This window comes from Myxine glutinosa, chromosome 1 (assembly GCF_964187855.1).
Source record: "Myxine glutinosa chromosome 1, kmMyxGlut1.1, whole genome shotgun sequence".
In the NCBI taxonomy this organism is placed as follows: domain Eukaryota; kingdom Metazoa; phylum Chordata; class Myxini; order Myxiniformes; family Myxinidae; genus Myxine; species Myxine glutinosa.
Genome location: NC_136261.1, coordinates 162477205 through 162501978, shown reverse-complemented (window position 1 = coordinate 162501978; position 24774 = coordinate 162477205). Strand labels below are relative to the sequence as shown.

General features: G+C 44.9%; 1 protein-coding gene across 5 annotated transcripts in view; it reads left to right on the top strand.

Annotated features, from left to right (window-relative positions):
- Positions 1–1878: 1878 nt before the first annotated feature.
- The window catches only part of LOC144892501 (uncharacterized), a 38152-nt gene continuing 15256 nt past the window's right edge, over positions 1879–24774 (top strand). Inside the window, exons 1-4 of one of the 5 annotated variants that reach the window (XM_078779471.1) lie at positions 2516–2965; positions 3069–3932; positions 8874–8951; positions 15792–16969. In XM_078779471.1, coding sequence (XP_078635597.1) covers positions 8880–8951; positions 15792–16969 — 1250 coding nt within the window. In that variant the 5' untranslated portion in view covers positions 2516–2965; positions 3069–3932; positions 8874–8879. Of the gene's footprint in view, positions 4988–8736; positions 8952–15791; positions 16970–24774 lie in introns of those variants that run through there. The other 4 variants (XM_078779462.1, XM_078779467.1, XM_078779465.1 and 1 more) reach the window with 4 other exon arrangements.

The following is a 24774-nucleotide window of genomic DNA, read 5'->3' as shown; positions in this document are numbered from 1 at the left end:
TTCCCAGACAGTTTGAAAGCCGACACCAGGAAGACGAGGGGTAAAGGCACCAGGAGACGAGTTGAGCCATCTAGTTCCATCCCTCGAAACTGGCAGGCCTTCCTTCGCATAGACGAGAACAAGGTGGAGTTGTTTGACTTTCTAGCAACGAGGATAGCAAACATTGAGACTGACAAGCAAATCGTCACCACAAACCACAAAGAAGTTTTTTGTACACAGCCACGAGATGTTACTGGTCTTTCCCCATGTAGTCACGAGGAGGCAGATACAAGGATACTACTCCATGTCCAAGATGCAGTCAGACAGGGCTATACCAAGGTGTCAATCCGCACAGTGGACACAGATGTTTTGATCCTTGCAGTGGCAGCAACTGGATATCTTGACATCGATGAATTCTGGGTTGCTTTTGGCACAGGGAAGAATTTCAGGCACTTGGCAGCTCACGAGATGGCTGTGGCACTGGGACCAAACAAGTGCCGAGGGTTGCCATTCTTCCACGCCTTCACTGGGTGTGACACCGTGTCCTGCTTCGGCAGAAGGGGGAAGAAAACAGCATGGGAAACATGGAAAGCCTATGATGAGGTCACCTCAGCTTTCTGCGCACTGGCTGCCACACCAACCATTTCAACTGCAAATGACAACATGGATCCACTGGAGCATTTTGTTGTTCTGCTCTACGATCGAACAAGCAGCCAGGAACATGTTAACGATGCTCGCAAGCATCTCTTCACCCAGACTGGTAGATCAATAGAGGCTATCCCACCAACGCAAGAAGCCCTCAGACAACACATCAAGAGAGCTGCCTACCAAGCCGGCTTTTGTTGGGGCCAGATGATGATTTGCGCACCTGAGCTCCCATCGCCAAGTGAATGGGGTTGGAAACAGAGTAATAACGGCTGGGGGATATATTGGACAACCCTCACAGAGGCAACTGAGGCATGCCGACAATTGATTAGATGTGGATGCAAGAAGGGTTGCAGGAAACAGTGCAAGTGTGTTAAGGCCGCACTCCAGTGCTCAGCTCTGTGTCACTGTGCAGGGGAGTGCACACGATAGTATACAGGAGGAATAACACACCTGTTACATATACACAAACATGTGGAAGACTGTTTTGTAGACTGTTTTATCGTGAAAGTCACTTCCACAGCGTTAATGTGGCATTTTCACTTCATTTCCATTGTGTTTCTGGAGTTTGCTCAAAATAGCTCAAAAAGTAATTATTTTTGTAAAGAATAAGGACCAAATAAATGTTATGTGAGTTTGTTGACATTTAATTATGATCTTACAACCTGTTTACGTGAAAAAAACATCATAGGTGTGCTTGAGCAATAAGTAAATCTAGTTTTATAGACATCGGTACTGTGTATCTTATTATCCGTAAACGGCCATTTTTAAAATGGCCGCCATTTTGTCCCTAGGAAAAGATTTGAATGCCCCTATATCCAAAAATCTTCCTAGTAGTATGCTCTATCAGTGTTCAAAATTTCATGCTTGTATCACCAAAAGCACAATTTTTTCACATATCTGCTGGGCTATACCCCACAATCATAACAATATATATATATATATATATATATATATATATATATATATATATATATATATATATATATATATATATATATATAATATATGTATGTATGTATGTATGTATGTATGTATGTATGTATGTATGTATGTATATATATATATTTTTTTTTCAGTTTATTTTCTTCGGTTCATTGTTTGTTACTCGGCTTAGCCTATTTCATATTATCTTGCCCATACCAACAAAGGTGTAGGCACTCGAGCCTTTTCTTTTAATAATAAAAAAATGCAACTTTTTCACAATTTTCAAATTTAATTTTTTGCCTTAAACACTCCACGACACTAACTGATGAACCTCTGAAAGTTTGACGAAGACCTGTCCAGCCATCTGAGAGAAATGGCGACACACACACACACACACACTCACACAAATGGTTCTCTTATAGTGTACAATAGATGACCATTATTCAGGTTAGGCATGCAACTAAATCCGTTGCACAGAAAGAGTTGACATCTCGATCCACAAAAGAATGTTGCACAGCGTTTCCAAAGTATCCATTAATTTCAGCATAGACATCACAAACGAGGGGTCCGCACACTCCTGTACACTGTGAAACTCAACTTTAGACTTTCCTCTCCTGTGGTGTCAATTTGTGTGTGTGTGTGTATGTGTGTGTGTATATTTTTCATTCGTTTGTGTGCGTTTGCGTTTCATTACAAGCCTTAGGCCTTGTATTGAAAGAAAGTATTTCAAATAGAACAATGCATAAAATCATGGGGTTTCCTCTGGAACTTTCTGTATTTTGCCTCATAAAAATGATTGTTTAATCTTGTGAGACTTTACTTTTAGTTGAGAAGTGTGTGCAACACACAAGCAGATAAGCTTTTCTTGCAATGCAAATTGATACTTGGTTTGCATAAAGGCAGGTAGTTGTTTGTGTTGTGAACGGTTTCTCCAGGATTGTGCTGTGAATGTTTTTGTGCTCAGTTACCATCGTATACAGAAGAGAGGCCGCGTGAAGGAGGAGAACAAACAATTGGAAAAGCTGATCAATAGCAACGACCCAAGTGCAGTCGACAAACATTTCCAATTGCTTGACGTTGCCAGGATTAAGGTAAGTCTGCATGCATTACTGTACTTCCAAGCCGATGTTTGACTGAAATGTAACTCATTTTATGTTGCATAATTCTTAACATCACGATTCGGATAAACAAATAAATGTCTGAGCAAAGTTTGAAGGTGGTGCTCTTTTCATTATGCTCCCTGATTTTAATTAATTATTGTCTGTCTGATGTGAGTGTAATGAAATTGTGTCTAAGTTGAACCCAGGTGCTATGCTGTCTCCGACCACTGAGGGGCTTCCATAAGAACTCGGACGGACATCGCTCCGATTCATTCCTGTGACATTTATTCTGTGTGGTAGTGCATATTCGAATGGTGCGTATTGCTAGATGTTCCAGGCTTGCTTGTACCAATTGCCAATTCATTATTACTTCTATGATTATGGTATACTGATATTATTCTTGTTGCTTTCTTACAGGTGTTGCTCGAGATCGATTCTGAATTAAACCTACTATTGGGACAATGTTGTAGATCTGATTTTTACAACAATTAATTCAGAATCTTCTCTTCGTCTTGAACGAGAACAACATGGCTCATAAGCTCATACAAGTTCCAATCTTTGGCACGGACCCCCAAGCTTCGGACGCGTCTGCACAACTGCTACACTGGTTAAAGCTACTGACCAGTCACCTGGACGCGCAGGACGCACTCACCGATGTCACGAAGCTGGCGGTGTTGCACTCCAAAGTTAATCATACTGTGTACACGTCCATTTCTCAGTGCGCAACGTACGATACTGCTGTGGAAGAAATGAAAAGTATTTACATCAAAACCCTGAGTGTGGTCTACTCCCGATATCTGCTTGCGACTCGTCGACAAGAACCCACGGAGACCATCAACCAGTTCGCTCAAGACGTCCGCCGGTTACTGAAGGACTGTACTACCGAGACACACAACCATGCACAAGTTTGTGATGATCTTGTGCGGGATTCTTTTGTTTCTGGCATCTGGTCACCAGTCACCAGTCACCAGTCATCAGACAAAGATTACTTGAAGAAGAAGATCTGACACTAGAAAAAGCTCTTCGGCTATCTCTTCTACACAACGAAGCGCAGGAACAAGCCGACGCATATGACCGTCCATACGTCACTGCAGGATTAACCCGCCCGACACGACTGGAGAGAGCTACTGCCGAGCAAGCGGATGCTGCATCTTCGCGGGAATCGGAGACACCCGATGTGCTCGAGGATCTCGACCCGAGCGTGACAGCGGCCGTCGCTGCTGGACCCAAGCCAGGAAGTAACACTAAGTGCTATTTCTGCAGGAATCGGAACCATCTCAGGTCAGTTTGTCCGGCTAAGGAGGCGACGTGTCATTTGTGTTCAAAGAAAGGTCACTTTGCAAAAGTTTGTCGATCGTCTCGGGGCCGGCGAAATCGCTCGATGCTGAATGTGCTTCTCTCTTCGCCCGCTAAACAATCGGCGCCTCGCGCGGCCTTGATTGGAATCATCCCTCTCTGTGGGCCCCGAGCTGAGCGCTCGACCTTGATGAGGTTTACCGCGTCGACTAAACAATTCGCACAATCACAACGGTACACGGCTCGACCGTCCTTTACAGGAATTCTTTCGACGCCCAGCACACTTCGGGGTTTGGCTTCCCGATCGGCGTACACTGGCGTCGAATCTCTGCGCGTGGCATGAGCGCCCTGTAGCGGCGGCACGATTGACCTACGATCTACTTTGACTACCCGAAGCAGGGATCTCCGCGCGTGGCTCGACCGCCCCCTACCGACGGCCCAACCGTCCCATGTTCGACTTTGACTACACAAAAGACATTATCGGGCGTTGGATCCACACGCGAGGCTCGAGCGCCACCTCTCGACGACTCGACTACTGCAGGGCCACCGGGCCTGCCCAGTGCTGTCATTCCACTCATGATTGAAGGAAAATTTGCGAATGCTTTAATCGATACGGGCTCCACTGATAGTTATGTCGATTTACGACTTGTTCAGAAGCATGGCTGGCCGATTCTCGGGACAAAACGCAGAATCTTCATGGCTTCTCAAGGGCTATGGCTCAGCACTCGGGGGGGAATGTCGACTAAAGCTTGTGATTAAGGGTCGAATGCTTCCGGATGTGCATTAAATGGTCTTACCAGCATTATGTGCAGAGGTTTTGCTAGGACACGATTTTCTCCGGCGACATGGGCGTTTGGAAATGGAATTTGGTGGTGCTGATACTCTTGCTGTGTGTGCTCTTGCAGGAATGGAAATTGAGCCACTGTCGCTGTTTCCCAATATGACTACTGACTGTACACCGGTTGCTGTTAAATTGCGACGCTACTCATGGGCTGACACGCAATTCTTTGCTGAAGAGACTGCGCAGCTCTTAGAGGAAGGTATTATAGAACCTCGTCGGTCGCCTTGGTGGGCCCAAGTTTTGGTGGTACGAACCGAATCGCACCACAAACGCATGGTAATCGACTATTCGCAGACGATTAATCGGTTTACCCAATTGGACGCCTACCCACTCCCGGGAATGGATTCTCTGGTACGACAGGTGGCACAGTACTCGGTATATAGCACTCTCGATCTACGTAGCGCGTATCATCAGATTCCCATCTCCGAAGCAGATCGCATCTACACTGCGTTTGAATCCGGACAGAGGTTGTACCAGTTCACCCGGCTACCTTTCGGCGTCACAAATGGGTTCATGCTTCCAAAGGGCTATGGACGACCTCATTGCTAATAGAAGGAGAATTTAACCGATGTCTTTGTTTATCTGGATAATCTCATGGTTTGCGGGTACGACAAAGAACGTCATGATGCTAATCTTAAGCGCTTCCTCGAGGTTGCGTACAAGTATCGACTGACTATGAATGAGGATAAATGTCGCTATTCTGCTCGAACGATAGATCTCCTGGGGTACACCGTGACCCACGGCTCTATCGCTCCGGATAAGGAGCGTCTGTGACCCTTGCTCGACATGGCCCCGCCCCGCGATCGTGCTTCTTTGAAGCGCGCTCTTGGGCTGTTTGCTCATTATTCTAAGTGGGTTCAAAATTTTTCCGAGAAGCTACGTCCATTTGTGGATTGCGATGCGTTCCCCATGAGTCACGCTGCTAAGGCCGCTTTCCATGGCCTGAAGTCCGACATCGCTGGTGACGCTGTGTCGACGATTGACGAAAATAAGTCCTTTGTTTTGGAAAGCGATGCGTCGGACCACGCGATAGCTGCTACACTCTCTCAAGGGGGGCGACCTGTGGCCTTCTTTTCAAGGACTCTCTCCTCCGCGGAACGAAGACACTCGTCTGTCAAAAAGGAGGCGTATGCCATCATCGAGTCGAGCAGGCATTGGCATCCATATTTGCTCGGTCGATGTTTTCAAATCATCACAGATCAACAGAGTGTTGCCTTTATGTACGACACGCAACATGCTCAACGCATTAAGAATGAGAAAATCACTCTCTGGCGGATTGAGCTAGCCGATTTCTGTTACAAAATCAAATATCGCCCGGGGCGGGATAACCTCATTGCCGATGCTTTATCACGGCCTGCGGTGTGTGCGAGTCTCACCTCCTTTGAGGATCTGCGTGTTCTTCATGACACCTTGTGCCATCCCGGCGTGACGCGTTTCACTCATTATGTGCGCAGTCGTAACTTGCCCTATTCTGTTGAGGATGTTCGTCGGTTCTGTCACACTTGTTCCGTTTGCGCTGAACTCAAACCTCGCTTCTACAACCCTCCGATGGGTACGCTGGTCCAGGCTACTCGGCCGTGGGAGAGATTAGCAATGGACTTCAAAGGGCCCCTGCCGGCTTCGAGTAATTCTCGTTATCTACTCATGATAGTTGATGAGTTCTCCAGATTCCCTTTTGCTTTCCCGTGTGGCGATATGTCTGCTGCTACGGTTATCCGGTGTCTGCGGAACTAGTTTTCTATGTTTGGGAATCCGGCCTATGTGCACACCGATCGAGGCGCGGTGTTCTTGTCCCAGGATGTGAGGAACTTCTTGCTCCAGCATAATATAGCTTCTAGCTATACTACTCTGTGTAGACCACAGGCGAATGGACAGGTAGAACGCTTTAATGGCATTATATGGAGAGCCGTTACTCTGAGCCTTAAGTCCCGCGGACTAGGACTGGACCGATGGGCTTGGTTGCTACCCGGGGCATTAAGCTCGATCAGGACTTTATTGTGCACCGCTTCAAATCAAACTCCTCACGACCGTATGTTTCGTTACCCGCGGCGTTCGGGCAGTACCCGTCCTCTGCCGGGCTGGCTTGCTGAGCCCGGATCGGCTTTTCTCAAACGCGCGGTTCGCACGAGTAAATATGACCTGCTCGTAGACAAGGTGCGCATTCTCCAAGCCAATCCCGAGCATGCTCGTGTGCTGTTGCCCAATGGACGGGAGTAGGGTCTCGGTGCGCCATCTGGCCCCATGCAGGGATATTGGCGAGCCGGCTTACGGCACAGTTGATCCGACAATGGAGAATCAACCGGCTTCCCCATCGCTACATGCACCCAATCTGGATTGGTCTGTGGGGCCACCGCCGTCACCCGATTCAGGCGGACATTCCGATGCGTGTGATTTCGGCCTCGGGGATGTGGTATCCGGTTTTTACCGGACCCGCGCCGGGAGAGAGATTCGCTGCCCCGACCGCTATGGTTGGACTGACTGACATGGACCGTTGCTAACTGCTTACTCTGCTACTATGCTTTGCTAGCTTGATTTCAGCCCTAGCGATAGTGTCGTTTTAACAGAGGGGATAATGCAATGAAATTGTGTCTAAGTTGAACCCAGGTGCTATGCTGTCTCCGACCACTGAGGGGCTTCCATAAGAACTCGGACGGACATCGCTCCGATTCATTCCTGTGACATTTATTCTGTGTGGTCGTGCATATTCGAATGGTGCGTATTGCTAGATGTTCCAGGCTTGCTTGTACCAATTGCCAATTCATTATTACTTCTATGATTATGGTATACTGATATTATTCTTGTTGATTTCTTACAGGTATTGCTAGAGATCGATTCTGAATTAAACCTACTATTGGGACAATGTTGTAGATCTGATTTTTACAACAGTGAGATCATTTCATTTTGTTTTTTAAGTTTCTTTGTTGGAAATGTCAGAAATAATTCTCCCATCAAGTTAAAAATGTTTTGCAAAACTGAAAATTCATTGTACAAGGTTTTGGGAAAGTTATTTTTCATGGTAAAACCTGCAACTAGCTGCTTTCATTCACCCACTTTATACAGAGCTTTCCAAATGATTTCAAACAATTTTCTATTGAGCCGAGCTGACCAAAGCTTTATTGAGCTGACCATGTAGTAAAACCATCCTACATAGCCAGCCACAGCCATCCTCTGTTGTTCCATGAAATACCTTGGAAAAAGCAGTACTCACAGCCTACAAAGCAATTGGCGGTATTTCACTGGAATACTGTGCTCTCCTTTGGGCTGATGCCCCAGCATTGTAACAGTGGAATCTAAAGCTCTCAACATTATTGGAGTCAACTGTTATGAGGCTGAAGCCCAAGTCCTGATGTTTGCACGTCAGACATTTCAGTGGTCTCTTTATCACCTCTCCGCCAGTCTTGGTCGTTCTGCTCTTTTAACTTACCATCCCTCCCCAGTCCCATCATGCCACAAGCATTTTTGCAGTTACCTCTTTGTGAAGCTTTGTGAAGCTAACTAGGCTAACTGCTCACTTCCAGTTCTCTTTCTCTTTTCTTCTGTTTGTGGAGCAGTCATCCTCGGTCTATTGAATTCCACTCTCCTCTCTTGGACTTCAAGCTAGCAGAACACCACTTTTCAGGCCAGAATAAAGTAGTCTTGCTTGCGAAGGATAATGTCGATATCTTGCCTCAGCCTCCATTCCTACCTTTGATCTTTTTCTATCCCATTCATCCTCTCTGAACCCTTTTTATTCTCACGTTACAAAGTTTCCTTCCTCCTTCTCACTTCTTCTGTTCATTAAGCTTTTTATTTGTTGCATCCATTTGTCCCGCTGTACCACTGTCGGCATGTTGCCTTGTACTCTCTGGTACCTCACCTTTCCATTGACATAGATTTGCTGTGTAAAAAAAAAAAAAAATGTTCAAAGCTGTAAGACCTGAAAATGGCCATTTCTGATCACAAGTCACATTTTGCTTCAGTGCTGGGGATTCTGGGGGAGGGGTGATAATCGAATGAGTGAGAATGGTGCAGTATGCTGAGCGGAGAGTCACCATATGGTGTAGTATATAAAAGTTTTTTGTGTAATTCGTGTCATGTTTTCTCAGGAACGAATGACTTTACGGCACAAGAACACAGGAAAATGGGCCAAAGCACAGGCTTTGATTGCCAAACATGACCCAAAGGTAAGGATCATTCTTTCCTTTGCTTAATCAGACATTGCCACTGTTAGTTATTTTAAAATTACAAACGAGTAAGATTTATGGGATTAGTCATGTTATGTTATGTTAGTTATGGGATTATGTTAACCCCTCCCCCCCGCCTCCCCCTCTGAATTATGCCTCCACACCTGAAGGCAGAGGCATTGTGTTATCTGGTTGTCCATCCGCACATTATCATATATTTGTTACCACGATAACTTGTGAACCACTGCAGAGATTTACGCCAAACTATAGACTGCAATAAAAAAGATTCACTGATTCAATTTTGGGTTTAACAGGTTGAAGATCATGCACCCTTTGGAAATCTTTTTTTGCAGACCCTACCTCGAGTCAAATAATCTGATATCTCTTCTGCTGATCTCTTTTTCTTTCTCATGTGACCTTTAATTGAGATCAAACATAACACTGAGATGATGTGTAGTGCAGGAAGAGGCATATATCCATAGAATCATGCATGCCAAATGATACTTTCTGGTTAACTTAAATCCCCGGCAGGGAAAACCCAATGGATCGAGACATTTTATGAGTCTGGCAAGATGCGATGTGGATGTGGTCGTACTAATATAAGAACACAAATTGAACAAATCTCAGGATGACAGGCAGACAGGTTTATGTTCACGATAAATATTGTTATGGTTTTTAGAACCTTCACTAGTAAATTTTAATAAATGTTTCCCTTATAAATGATCCCCTTTAAATATCCCCATCAATTGGCTTTATTAAAGATCGCACCCTAGTTAGTCCATTTACAACACGTAGAGAACCATAGGACCTCTCTGTAGTTATTTCATTGTTATGTGTTTCAGTTAAGGATCTGTTCCCAATAGTTGAATCTGCGTTGCATTAATCAAATAAGATAGGCCCCTTTCAATTTCCCCAATCAGCTCCGCTCTTCAAAGTGCAGTAACATTAGGATAGCGTTCGCTGCCGTTTGCCTTGGGCTGTTTGCTGGCACCAAGCCGCCATTACGCACGCGGTCTCAAGCCGAGGAAAAAGGGGGCGGAACCACAAGAACAAGGTGTGGCACGTCGACACCATCAGAGGTGGAGCCAGCGAGCCCTTGCCGGCCAACCAGCGCCGAGGTGAGCCGACCGGTAGGCGTGTGATCGGAGCCGGCGGCTTGATACAACAACGGACAATAAAAGCGGCTGCGAGGGACTGCTTGACCAGACGAGTGAGAAGGTACAGATGAGGTGAGAAGGAGATCAGATGAGGTGAGAAGGAGTTCGGGTCGATAAGCTGGAGCGGAGCTGGGAGTGCGCCATGGACTGCTTTTGGTACGAGCTGCGCCACGAACTGCTGATGGTAACGGACTGCGCAGGGGACCGTTGATGATACGAACCTTGTTCGAGAGAGAGAGAGCGTTGGCACGAGCCACATATTACGTACGCCGTATCCCAGTTTCCCCGATATATGTAACGTCCGCTCGCGGTCCACGATACACGCTCGCTGCCTGCCAGGGTTTCCCGCCACGACGCGAGTCCACTCCTGGAGCCGGACCTCAACGCCTACCGTCTGCCTGGACCTTCTCCTCCTTCCAGCCATTCCTTCCTGCCATTCCCTGTCGTGTAAGTCTGTTTGTTTGTCCGGGGTTATAATATAAGACTGTCTTAATGCTGCCCTGTGTACCTTCTTCTTCTTCTCCTTGTAAATGCCCTTCTTTCGTTTCCTCTTCATTTCATGTACATAATTAATAAATATCTGGTATTCCTTTACTTTGGTTTCTTCTTCCCCCGATCGCTTTAGTCCTTTCCCGATTGAGTATCTGTGGTGCGATTTGGCCCACCGCTATAGTCGGGTTTAGTCTTTTGTTAACGGCCTGAGTTGTGGCTCGCTTCGCTCGGCGTGTCCATTATAGCCGCGGCTCGGGCGGGGCTCATTTCCTCGCTTACCGGAAGGCGCTGGTAATTAGGTCACCGGAATAATTGGCCTACTGCCCTATTCAGCGCTGCCCAGAAGTGACGTAATAGCTCCAGGACCGGCAGACACGGCCAGCTTAACAGGACAAGGGGATTAACCCCCCCTTGCTAACGGGAGTGCCGTCCCCCGGATCCGTAACAATTTGGAGTGCCGTCCCCCGGATCCGTAACAATATCATATCCAGTCACAGAAGCTTAATTTATATTGTTACGGATTCGTCACTTCCGTCGTTGTGGTTTTCATCCACTGTGAGAATTTTTGGTTCCACGTACTATTATTGTTATTGTTCAAGTGAAATGGAGATAAATGTTTTCAAAAGGTAAAAAATTAGTGTTTTAAAAGAAACCGGAAACCGGATCGGGAGGAACCGGAAGAAGACGAAGAGCAAGAAAAAAGCGGAGCAAGTGAGGTCGGGAAGAAAAGCCGAGCTGCTTTGAGGTCTTGAGGAGACGCTGGCAAACGGGGGTCACGAGCGAACTTTCGGTTTCTTGGGAAAGGGATTCCTGTGACAGAGTTGTGATCGCTGTGACAGATAAACCTGCGTGACAGGTTTTGCGGTTGATTCCGAAGAGAATCGTTGTTGGAGTGCAGGTACGCCTCCAGTACGGGTTGTCGGCCATTTTGCCTTGCTCCCGCCATTTCGCATCGCTCCAGCCTTTTCACCTCGCTCCAGCCATTTCACCGCACCCAGCCGTTAGCCTTGTTTGCGTGCGTAGCGTGGATTTCGATTGGCAATTTGTGGTTCTCCGTTTGGGAGCCGTTGAACGTTCATACCCGAAGGTGTGATTTCCCAGTCGCCTCTTGAGGGCACCTTTGTGCCTCTTTGGCAGCGTGACTGTCAGCCGAACTGGATTCTGGTCTCGATTCGACATTTTTCTTGCGATCACCGGAGCGTGGATCGACTTTGGCTTGGTGCCGGGACAGAGACTTTGGGAATGTTCTTTTCGCTCACTTGGAGCACAGTTAGTTATATTGGAAGAAACTGATGGTACCATCATAGGAATGATGTAATATTTGTTGTACAATTGATTAATATTGTTCTTGTGCTGTTATTCTTGTGTGACCTTCATACAATACTTGTTTTTTGGTAACAATTTGTGTGGTTTCACCATTGGTCATTGACACACAGAATAACACATCTTTCTGCCGTGACTCCTTTCGGGGCTCGGAGGTACACCGTGACCGGGGTTTGGGGAGGAGCACGTAACAGAAATTGGGGGCTCGTCCGGGATTTAATTCCCTAACATTCCAAAATTCCCAAATTTGGAATTTTCTAACATTCCCAAATTTTTCTAAAAATTTCAAAAATTTTGTGTGAAGGTTAACAGGTGCAAACTAATAGTCACCATGGTGTTTCACGCAGAAAAGTTTGCGACGTCCCCTAATGAGGCACAGTTCCAGGCGTTAAAAAGATCGGAACTCATGATATTGGCCAAATATTTTAACTTGGAGGTCTGAGTTAGTATGAAGAAAGCAGAGATGCAGACATTGGTGGTAGAATCTCTAGTGGGACAAGGAACATGGGAAGAGGTAGCCTTGGATTGGTTACCAGAGGAAAAAGGAAATGTGGAGCTCCGGAAAATGGAGATGCAACTGCAGAGCCAGGAAAGGTTAAAAGAGTTGGAATGGAAAGCCGAGGAAAGAAGAGCAGAGGAAAGGAGAGCTGAAGAGGAAAGAAGAGCAGAGGAAAGAGCAGAGGAAAGGAGAGCCAAAAGGGAGTTAAAGGAACGGGACATGGATTATCAGAGGGAACTTAAACTCAAGGAGCTGGAATTACTGGGAGAACGGAGAGAAGTAGTATCCATGCCGGCTAGTTCGACAACTAGTCAGAACTCTTGGGATGTTGGTCGGCATGTGAGTCTGGTTCCACCCTTCAATGAAAAGGAGGTAGCCATGTTTTTTTTACACTTTGAGAAGGTGGCTCAAATGTTAAAATGGCCTGTGGGGTCCTGGACTATGTTAGTGCAAAGTGTTCTGGTGGGTAAAGCTCAAGATATATTTTCGGCTTTACCGATTGACCAATGTGCAGATTATGAGATAGTTTAGAAAGCCATTCTCAAAGCCTATGGATTGGTCCCTGAAGCTTACCGACAAAAATTCAGGAATGCCAGGAAGAGGGAGAGTGAGACCCATGTGGAGTTTGCCAGAATGAAGGAAACTATGTTTGATAGGTGGTGTGACTTGAAGGAGATTGGGAAAGACTTCAACCTTTTGCGACAATTGATCTTGGTGGAGGAATTCAAACAGTGTGTCCACGTGGACATTAAAGTACATCTGGATGAAAAAAAAGTACCGGAGATGTATGAGGCAGCAACAGTGGCAGATGACTATGCCTTGACACACAGGATGGGGTTCCACAAACCTAACTTCCCGCCCAGAGTTAGCCAGGGGAGTTATGGTAAATCAGGTTCGGAGAACAAATTTTCATGGAGGCGGCCTAGAGAGGACTATGGGGACAAATCTGATACCGCAAATTTTATGGATCAGAAGACTGCAGTTCCAAGAAATACCTATCTTCCAGGGGGCCCGAGGCAGACCACGAGTTTTTCCTCCGGGCCGACTTGCGCTTTTTGCAAGAAACCTGGGCATTTGATGTCCCACTGTTACGCCCTGAAAAGGAAAAATCAGGAGCGGAGTCAGACTAGTGCAACTCCGAATGCGTTGGCCAATGCGAGAAATCGTCCTTGGAGGACAGTGCCTTGTGAAGGTTCCCATGCCAAAGTTACGGCATCACAGAACGACCTTGTCCAAGAGGGTTACAAACCTTTTATTTCCGAGGGGGTTGTGTCACTGGATGGGGACTTAACTAATCAGAGACCTGTTAGGGTATTGAGGGACACAGGAGCACATCAATCTTTGATGCTTGAGGGCATTTTGCCATTGTCGGAGAAGACGGCAACGGGGGTTAGTGTTCTTTTACAGGGGGTTGGTTGACAGGGTTTGGGGAGGAGCACGTAACAATATGCACTACATAGACCACTCCTCCCGTTAACGCAGGACTGGGCCAGGTATTTAAGGATATTGCCTCCTGATTGGTGGACAGGGTGCTGCTGGTGCACAGCTTGAGGTCCTCTTTCTCCCACCAAGAGATTCGCTGGCACCCAATGGGGCAAGTAGGGCAGCTAATGAGGCAAGGTTGACTGGAGCATGAGCTGCAATGTTGCAAAGCGAGAGAGCGGACGCTAGCCTTTTACTGCCTCGGCTTTTATTACTCTTGGGCAGGCTGAGCGTTGCCCATCGTGGCAAACAAAGGGCCAGATGCCACGGCTAAAGACTTGCCCACTTGTGAGCTGCAGAGGCCCTGACTTATGAGGATACAGTCAATCACTCGTGCTGTTCGACGTCAGGTCGCCAAGGCTTTGTGACACCACCATGATACCTTTACCCGGCCTTCACTCAAACCTGTTTAAGACAAGGGGGGACACTGAACGTCGACATCCTGATTGTCTGACAACTAAATTGTACACCGTCTCCCCATCGATGGCATGAAGGACAACTTTGTGCTATGTACTGCCTTTAATCTATCTATAATTCCAGTAATCTCTGTGTGTATGTGTGTGTGTATGTGTGTGTGTATGTGTGTCTGTGACCGCTGTTTCTCGACAACCACGGGTCCGATATACTTGAAACTTGCCAGGTATATTGCTGGGGACCTGAGGATGTGCCTTTTCAAGGTTTCATATTAATCGGAGAAGTAGTTACCGAGCTATGTCCAAAAAACGATTCAACCAATCAGAGAGCAGCGAGCTATCACATGTGCCGAACGTGGCGAACAGACTCTGCCTCGGACGGCACATTTGAGAGCGTATTCATTTATTTCACGTTGGCAAACTATATTGGCGCTATGTTGGCGTTAAACTATGTTTTAAAACTAATTAAAACTAATTTGCGATTCATCGTAACTGCGATATGCGACCTTCCGGACAGTCAAATGAGGACGTCACTTCCGGACTTACGGATAGTCATAGTGACGACGTACTGATGCTGAACGTGGCGAGCAGACGCTGCCTCGGACGGCACATTTGAGAGCGTATTCATTTATTTGACATTGCAATCTGTGTTGATTGTTGTAAGGTACGATCGATTGTAGTACACGTTTATAATAACTCTGCCGATACAGGCCCGATTAACTGCAGCGCCATCCGAGCTGCGGCGTCGGGACGATACATTCATTGTACGGTCACATCACGCACTTACGGGCACGCCCATGGGCCCATGGGCGAAGACATTTTTTTTTTTTTTTTTGGCAAGGAACGGGCACCCACGTACGGGCACGTCCTAGTATAGGAAATGAAAGCTATTTTCTTACCCTGGATATACTGTGCTTGAATGAATGAATGAATGAATGAATATATGAATGATCGTTTTAAGGCCATTTTCCCCGCTAGAGTGGGGGTTAGCCTTGCGGGCCCCATTACAATCATGGTTCCCTGTTTGAGGCAATGTTTTTATGGCCGGATGCCCTTCCTGAAGCCAACCCTTAGTCGCCTCTTACGATGTGCAGGGATACAGTGTACCTATTCTAAACCGGGGTACACACCGGGATCATTCATCCCAGCAAGCTGGTACTCAATTTGCCGACCTTGGAAGGATGACAGGCTGAGTCAACCCCCCTGGCGTTAATTCAGCGATCGGCCGGGATTCGAACCCAGGACCCTCGGATCCCAAGCCGGGACCCTAACCGCTAAGCCAACACCAGGGTTAAACTGTGCTTAAACCTTCATTATATATATATGTATATATATATATTAGCTCTCCCCTACCCCCACCCCACCATCCCTCAACCTCAATGAACGTAACAATATGACATTTTGATGATCTACTTTGTTTCCAAAATTAAGGATTGTGATTACGATCATGATGCATTTATTTTTAATTTTCTAGGCTCGAGCTGAGCTTCAGGAGCAGCTGATGCGATCCAAGGAGCTGAACAGGAAACAGCTGACAACCACATTGTTTGATGATGGTTGCTCAGACGATGAAATTCAGAGCATCGATGAGGAAACAAAACCGTGCGACTTTGGCTCATCAACAAACCCCTGGATGCACACGAGTGTGCAATTAGAGAGTTGTGCGACTTTGGTGGGTAAGGACAAAAAGAAAGAAGCCTCTGAGGTTGCTGAAGATATGAAGGACAATGAAGAGCTGTTGAAAATTGATTCTGATGATGATATCATTGAAGATGAGCAGACTGTGTGTAAACTTCAAGTTAATCCCGCTCCAAGGCTTGCACAGGAAGGACAAAAAGTATTTTCAACGGAACCAATAAATGACTTCAATGAAGGTAATGAATACTGTGAAGTTTTGTTTTCATCTTGTGATGTGAATGTGGAGGCTTTTGAAACAATTTCTAAGAATGATGGCATTAAGCCAACAATGAAACTTTCGAAACAGATTGGGAAACAGAATCGGACCATCAATAATGAAGTTCAGAGTGAAATGGGAAAGCGGAAAAGAATGAGATGTAAAAATAAAATGAAGACTGTCACTAAAAACAGTGTGAATGTGTCTGCTAAAAGCGATGAACATGTCTTGGAAAAATGTGAAGAAAATGTAGTTCCTTCAGATCTCATGGAAATTACAACAGAAACTCACAGCACCAACTGTAAAAAGAAGCAGAAAGCAAAAGCTGGGGTTGTCAAACTTGAGCACAACAAGAAAAGAAGCGATTTACTCATTCCATCTTCAGTTGTTTTTGATAATGTTGATGGTGAGGAACTTGACGATGAAGTGGATCTCGCTTTTCAAAAGCTTGAGACTGTAACAAACAAAAAAGGCAATACTGAGATAAAGACTGCAAAGAGAACAAAGAAGACAAAAGAAAAGTCAAGAAGGCAAATTAATAATAAGCGAGCAAGTGTTGAAGATATGGAAAGAACAATGAAAGAAGATTATGCTCTCTCAGATAACCTCGATGGAGAACAACATTCTGGTGTTACACATGCAGATCACATTGATCCTGGACAGTTCAATGTGTGTTCGATATTTGATTATCCAACAAAGGAGCACTGTACTTCAAAGGTCGACCATGTGGTTGAAAAAATGAAGGCTGGAAACGCAAGGTAAGCTTAAGTTGAATTTCTTGATGACCATTTGTCAAACAGGACACTCTTTTTTGAGAATCTCTTTAATTATTTTTACAACCATGCCAACCTGTAAGCAAGTAATGATGTTTGGTAAACAGCTTTGGTACTCATGCTGCGGCTTTAGGCCAGATGCGAGAGTATTGTGACGATCCCTTCTGTTTGTTTGTCTGTTTGTCATCTTACTATAATTCACCAAATGTCTGTCTGTCTGTTCGAAGGTACCGTAAAAACTGCTGAACCGATTGCAAATATATTTTGGGTGGGTAATCCTGGGATCTCCAGGAGTAAAATAGGCTATTTAGTTTTCCCAATTTCAGCTTTGGTCTCCAGCATTCTCAGGTTTGGACTCCCGCATAACATTCGCGTTCGCATAACGTTCATTGTGACGATGTTCTCATTGTGATGATGTTGTGACGATGTATGTGTTCACGGTAGTGTTTGACGTGACTGTGTGAATGTAATTTCGTAATGTTTTTCGTTTCATAATCCTTTAATGAACGTTTAATGTTTAATGCCCTTCGATGTCCAGGGCCGCACGCCCGCTACACTGGACGGGCCAGCGTGTACCTTGCCCTTCGCCATCAGGCTCGGGTAAACCGCTGAGCCCCATCCGTGATGGGGACTGGGGCTTGAGACAGTGTCCTTCATTAAAAGTATAATAAATGCTGTCTCCATCGATCTTGCCAAGGCCGTAACACCTATCGGCTCAAAATCCTTTTAACTGTTGATTTGGTACAGTTAAACGTATCGGGAATTTGGTACACGTATCGGGAATACATACGACATAGCGATTGTGAACACGATTATCGATCACGATCACGATCATAGTGTATCGATCACGATTTGAAACACGATTGAATAATATTTACCGATATCAATAGTGATGTGGATTTCATTGAAATTCTGAAGATACTGTTTAGATTTTGATGATTTGCATGTGATATGATTCAACGGATGTTTATATGAATCGTTTAAAATTTTAAAAAAACCCTTCAATTTCTGATATTTTGCCTTTTCATTTGGTCTTCCCAATTGAAGCCCCGCCCATAGGGCGGGTACCGTTGCTCGTTGGAATAATTGAACAACTCCCTCCTTCCTTATCAATAATGTTGTCCTTCAGGGTTCTGTCCTACGTCCAACACTTCCTTCTTTTTATCAATGACCTTCTTCCTTCTACAATTATTCAAATGCTGATGACTCGACATTACATTCCTCCATGGTTTTCCCATTTGCTCCATCTTCCCTCACTCGATGTACATTTCATTTCATCACAGCCTCCTCTTTAAATTCAAATTTGGACAAGATATCCCAGTGGGGCAAATGTAATCAGGTTAAGTTTAATGCTTCTAAAACTCAATTTATTCCCATCTATGCCTCTAAAACACCTCCAGACTCTCAAATCTCCTTTGAAATCTCTCCCCTCCCTTCGTGATGTGATCTGTGGAATGGATATTCCTCCTCCCTGCTCCTGAACCTTCCCCCCCCCCCCCGCCCCCCCGCTCTCCGACCTTCCCCATCGCTTCCCTTCATCTCCCCTGTGGCATGCCCCACTCCTTCCCCCTCCCCTCCACGACCCCACCTCCCCCTCGTAGCACGGCCCATTCTTCAACCTTGTATTCGTTGTATTGTATCCATAAATAATTGAATGTCTGTTTTTATTCTCGATAGATTGTTGTAAATCTTTTGGATTTCCTTTTTGGGTACGTCAAGTACAATTTTGCTGCTTAGTCCATTACTTTAACTCCAAACACAATGTGGTGATATCTATCTATAATTCCAGTAATCTCTGTTTGTTTGTACGTTTGTACGTTTGTTTGTCTGTGACCGCTGTTTCTCGACAACCACGGGTCCGATATACTTTTAACTTGCCAGGTATATTGCTGGGGACCCGAGGATGTGCCTTTTCAAGGTTTCATATTAATCGGACAATTACTTACCGAGCTATGTCCAAAAAACGATTCAACCAATCAGAGAGCAGCGAACTATCGCGTGTGCCGAACGTGGCGGACACACTCTGCCTCGGATGGCACATTTGAGAGCGTATTCATTTATTTCACGTTTGCAAACTATGTTGGCGTTAAACTATGTTTTAAAACTAATAAAAACGAATTTGCGATTCATTCGCTTTCCTGCGCGTTTGTGCACGCGATGGCGATTTCTTTACCAAACTCCGGAAGCCGTTCGCTTTGGACCAAACCATTTCATGTAAATAGAGGGGGGGGGATATAATTTTAGATATAGATATAGTACGGGCAATGCCCTAGTAATTTAAAATTCGAACTTGCCACCTTGTGATCTTTGCTTTGAGGTTTGCTCCTGAAGGCTTGTGTCTTCATAAGTTTCTGTACTTGGCTTAATTTGGGAAGCTGGTCATGTTACACTACTTCCTTGTCCCCATTTAGTACATTTTTGGGAAAAATTCCAGAGGCATAGAAAAGGCCCCTTTATATAAGGGTATGTATGTGCCATGTGGCAAAGTATAGAAAGGAGTGACATATTCCACAGCTTATAGAAAATGCCAAACAATACAAAATAAGGGGCTTTCAAAAAATATTGTGTGCATGCTGGACTATCCTTGTGTTCTTAGAAGGAGCGAAGTAATACTCCAGAAAAGTTCATATAAAGGAGCGCCCCACATCTGGCAAATAAAATACATTTACTTCTTCATACAGCTGTATGAATCAAATTGGTGCCCCTTTATAACTTGGCAGTCTGATGCTTTATCTTTTGGGCCAATGGGCCAGCACGTTAGATTTGCGTAACAATATTTGTAAAGGGGTTGTGTGTGTGTGTGTGTGTGTGTGTGTGTGTGTGTGTGTGTGTGTGTGTGTGTGTGTGTGTGTGTGTGTGTTTGCTTATATATATATATATACTAGCTTGGCTCGGCTCGCGCACAAGCGTCGATGCTGAGGAACAGGCTTATTTTAACTGAGGCTAATGACTGTACCTGAGTTGCTGTGTTGTCATAATTTTCACCAATCATAATACAAACAATTACTTTGCACAAATGTATTTGTTGTGTTTGTGATATTACATTTTTATAGGCAATTTAGGTTGAAGATTTAGGTTGAATGTTTTTTTTTCAAGAAGGAACCCCTCTGCACATACATAGGGGAGGGGTAGGTGCAGACTGGAAGTTTGGGACGATTACACCTCACCACCACGTAATTCAAAACACCTCACCACCAAGTAATTCAAAACACCTCACCACCAAGTAATTTAAAACACCTCACAGCCATAAAACACGTAATAAAAACACCTCACCACCACAAAATTAAAAACACCTCACCACCACGAAATTAAAAACACCTCACAGCCATAAAACACGTAATAAAAACACCTCATAGCCATAAAACACATAGTAAAAACACCTCACAGCCATAAAACACGTAATAAAAACACCTCACCACCACGAAAGTAAAAACACCTCACAGCCATAAAACACAGAATAAAAACACCTCACAGCCATAAAACACGGAATAAAAACACCTCACAGCCACGAAATTAAAAACACCTCACCACCACGTCATTTAAAAACACCTCACCAACAAGTAATTCAAAACACCTCACCACCACATAATTCAAAATACCTCATCACCAACTAATTCTAAACACCTCACCACCACATAATTAAAAACACCTCACCACCACGTAATTATAAATACCTCACCACCAATTAATTCAAAACACCTCACCACCATGTGATTTAAAAACACCTCACCACCATGTGATTTAAAAACACCTCACCACCACGTCATTTAAAAACACCTCACCACCACATAATTCAAAATACCTCACCACCACGTGATTCAAAACCACCACAACGTTATTAAAAACACTTCACAACCATGGAAACAAAAGTTTGAGGGAGTCGTTAAGTGAGAACACAGACACTGCCCAGGTGTGTAGATATATAGATAAATGACTGTACCCGAGTTGCCGTTTTGTCATGTTTTAAACCAATCATAATTCAAACAATTATTTTGCACAAATGTATTTGTAATATACGTGATATCACATTTTATAAAGAATTGAAGTTGAAAAAAAAAATGTTTTCCCCAAAAAAAAAAAAAAAAAAAAAAAATTTGAACGTTTTTCAACAAAAATACCCTTAGGACATACCAACGGGAGAGATATGTGCATTCCAGAAGTTTGGTACGATTTCACAAAAGTTTGAGAAAGTAGTTCAGTGACAACACAGGACAACACAACACAGGACAGGACAGATGCTGCACAGATATATATATAGATATATATATATATCTGTGCAGTGTCTGTCCTGTGTTGTGTTGTCTCGTCACTGAACTACTTCAAACTTTTGTGAAATCCTACCAAACTTCTGGTATGCACCTGTCTCTCCCGTCGGTATGTCCTAAGGGTATTTTAGTTGAAAAAATTTCGTTTTTTTTTTGGGGAATTTTTTTTTTTCCAACTTAAGTTTTCAACTTCAATTGTTTAGAAAATGCAATATCACATATATTACAAATACATTTGTGCATTATGATTGTTAGAATTATGATTGGTGTAAACCATGACAAAACAGCAACTCAGGTACAGTCATTTATATATATATAAGTCATTTATCTACACATCTGGGCAGTCTGTTGTCACTGAACTACTCCCTGAAACTTTTGTTTCCGTGGTTGTGAAGTGTTTTTAATAACGTGGTGGGGGTGAGGTATTTTATATTATGTGGTGGTGAGGTGTTTTTAAATCATGTGGTGGTGAGGTGTTTTGAATTACATGATGGTGAGGTGTTTTGAATTACATGATGGTGAGGTGTTTTGAATTACTTGGTGGTGAGGTGTTTTGAATTATGTGGTGGTGAGGTGTTTTGAATTAGTTGGTGATGAGGTGTTTTGAATTACTTGGTGGTGAGGTTTTTCAAATTACATGGTGGTGAGGTGTTTTGAATTACATGTTGGTAAGGTGTTTTGGATTACGTGGTGGTGGGGTGTTTTGGATTGCGTGGTGGTGAGGTGTTTTAAATTTGGTGGGGGTGAGGTGTTTTAAATTACATGGTGGTGAGGTGTTTTGGATTACGTGGTGGTGGGGTGTTTTGGATTGCGTGGTGGTGAGGTGTTTTAAATTTGGTGGGGGTGAGGTGTTTTAAATTACGTGGGGGTGAGGTGTTTTAAATTACTTGGTGGTGATGTGTTTTAAATTAGGTGGGGTGAGGTGTTTTAAATTATGTGGGGGTGAGGTATTTTAAATTACATGGGGGTGAGGTATTTTGAATTACATGGTGGTGAGGTGTTTTGAATTACTTGGTGGTGAGGTGTTTTGAATTACGTGGTGGTGAGGTGTAATCGTCCCAAACTTCCAGTCTGCACCTGCCCCTCCCGTATGTATGTGTTGAGGGGTCCTTTTTGAATTTTATATATTTTTTCAACCTAAATCTTCAACCTAAAGTGTTTATAAAAATGTAATATCACAAACACTACAGATAAATTTGTGCAAAATAATTGTTTGTATTATGATTGCTGGAAATCATGACAACACAGCAACTCAGGTACAGTCATTATCCTCAGCTAAAATAAGCCCGTGCCTCAGTAACGACGCGTGGTGAGGCGAGCGCAGTGAGCCTAGCCAAGCCCGTGTAATATACTATATATATATATATATATATATATATATATATATATATATATATATATATATATATATTGTTGCGGTTTTGAGAACCCCTCACGTTGTAAATAAATAATCACTTCTTGTAAATATTCCATCATTTAAAAGGTCAAAGGTCGCACCCATAGTTAGTCCACATGCAACACGTAGGACACCATAGGACTGTCAGTTATTTCCTTAGTATGTGTTTCAGACAAGGCTGTGTTCCCAATAGTTGAATCTGCGTTGCATTAATTAAATAAGATAGGCCCCATGCTGTCCATTTTGCCAGTCTCTCTCTCAAAATTCGGTTACGTGCCTCTGCTCGCCCAGCAGCGTTCGCTGCCTCACTCCAAACGCCATTACGCACGCGGTCAAGCTTGGAGAAGAAGGAGGCGGAGCGCCAAGAACGAAGCGTGGCCCTGTCAACGAGCCGTCAAGGGCGGAGCCGGTGAGCCCTCGCTATCCAACGAGGGCTGATGTGAGCTCACTGGTGGGCGTGTCTCTATGAAGCGCGCATTGATTTCAAAGCGCGTTATATAAGCGCAAGCACGAGGACTGCTTTAAGAACTGCGCCACAGACTCCTTGATTCTAATAAGAACTGTGCAGGGGACCGTTGCTATTGAGAGAACAGCGCGGAGACGGTGGATGATAAGAACACTGCGCAGAGGATCGCTTGGAACCATCGTTTGATACGAACTGCCGTTTGATACGGACCTTGATTGATCGGGAGAGAGAGAGCGTTCGGCACGCTATACGCACGCAGCATTCCAGCCCCTCGCATATGTAAGGTCCGGTCGTGCCCCAACGACACGCGAAGCTGCCTGCCGTTCTTCGCCCGCGGACCCGGAGCTTGGACCGGATCCCATCGCCTGGACCATCTGCCTGGACCTTCCTCCCCTACCGCTACCATCCCGTGTGAGTCTGTCTGTTTGTCCGGGGTTGTAAGTAAGACTGTATAGATAAGATTGCCCTGTGTCCTTTTGCTCTTCTTCTTCTGTATATTACTTTCGTTTTCTCTTTGGTTTGTTAATAAATGTACCTTGTTCCTTCTTGGTTTTTCTAATCCGATCGCCTCCGTCCTTTCTTTCAATTGAGTACCTGTGGCACGATTTCGGAACCGCTCAGGATCGGGTTTAGTTTTATTGTTAATGGCTCGGGCCGCGGATTGCTAACCGCTCGGCAATTTCCATCTTGTCCGTGGTTCGAGCGGGAGTTATTTCCCTGCTTTACGGTCGGGTTAGTAAGTAGGTATTTGGGACTTCATTGACCAATCACCCAAGCTAATTCCGACCGGAAGGAGCGTCATAGCTACCAGGATTGGGGGATGGCCAGCTTAAAAGACAAGGGGATTAACCCCCCCTTGATAAGGCGAGCGCCGACCCCCGAATCCACAACAATTGGTGTCTGGGAGTGGGATCGGACCCGAACCAAATTTTTATAACATCTTTAAAAATTTGGTCAAAATTTCGAGCGGCCAAAATTTAGTCTTAAAAACCAAATTAAAATCGTGCCATGGATAATCAAGGCGATTGGATGCCGGTGGAGGGAAATGAAGAGGTAGAAAATGAGGAGTTAGAGTCAACCCAGGACCCCAGGGAAGAAGTGGGAGAGATGGAGGAAGAAAGCAATGAGGGTGCGGTAGTGGGGGTTGCAGGTGCACAAAATGGCGGCGCCTCGCATGTGGCAACGAGGGCCGCGCCCGCTGCGCAAATGGGGGTGGGCGACATGCAGGCCTTCATGGCGCAGCTCCTGAATGGATTGAAAAAGATAAATGGCAAATTAGATGCCCAAAGGGACGAGATGAAGGCTCAGGGTGAGCAATTGGGAAATCGAATTGAAGGGTGTGGTAATAGAATGGGTGACCGCATACAAAAATTTGGGGAGAACATAGACCGCAGGTCAAGCGGGAAAAGCACATTTGTACGTGACGAGGTAACGCGGCTAGAGGAGCGGGGGTTTCGCGACGTTGAGCAAGGCACAGCCGGGTGGACCGGGATAGAAATCCCAACTCGGGGTGTGAAAAACCCGACGGCCGCCGAATTGGACAGGGCAAATTCATATGCACCGGTGGAAAAAGAAAATGAATTAATAATCGTGGAAATTGAGTTTGGAGAGATCAAATTGGCCAGATAAAAGACAAGGGGATTAACCCCCCCTTGATAAGGGG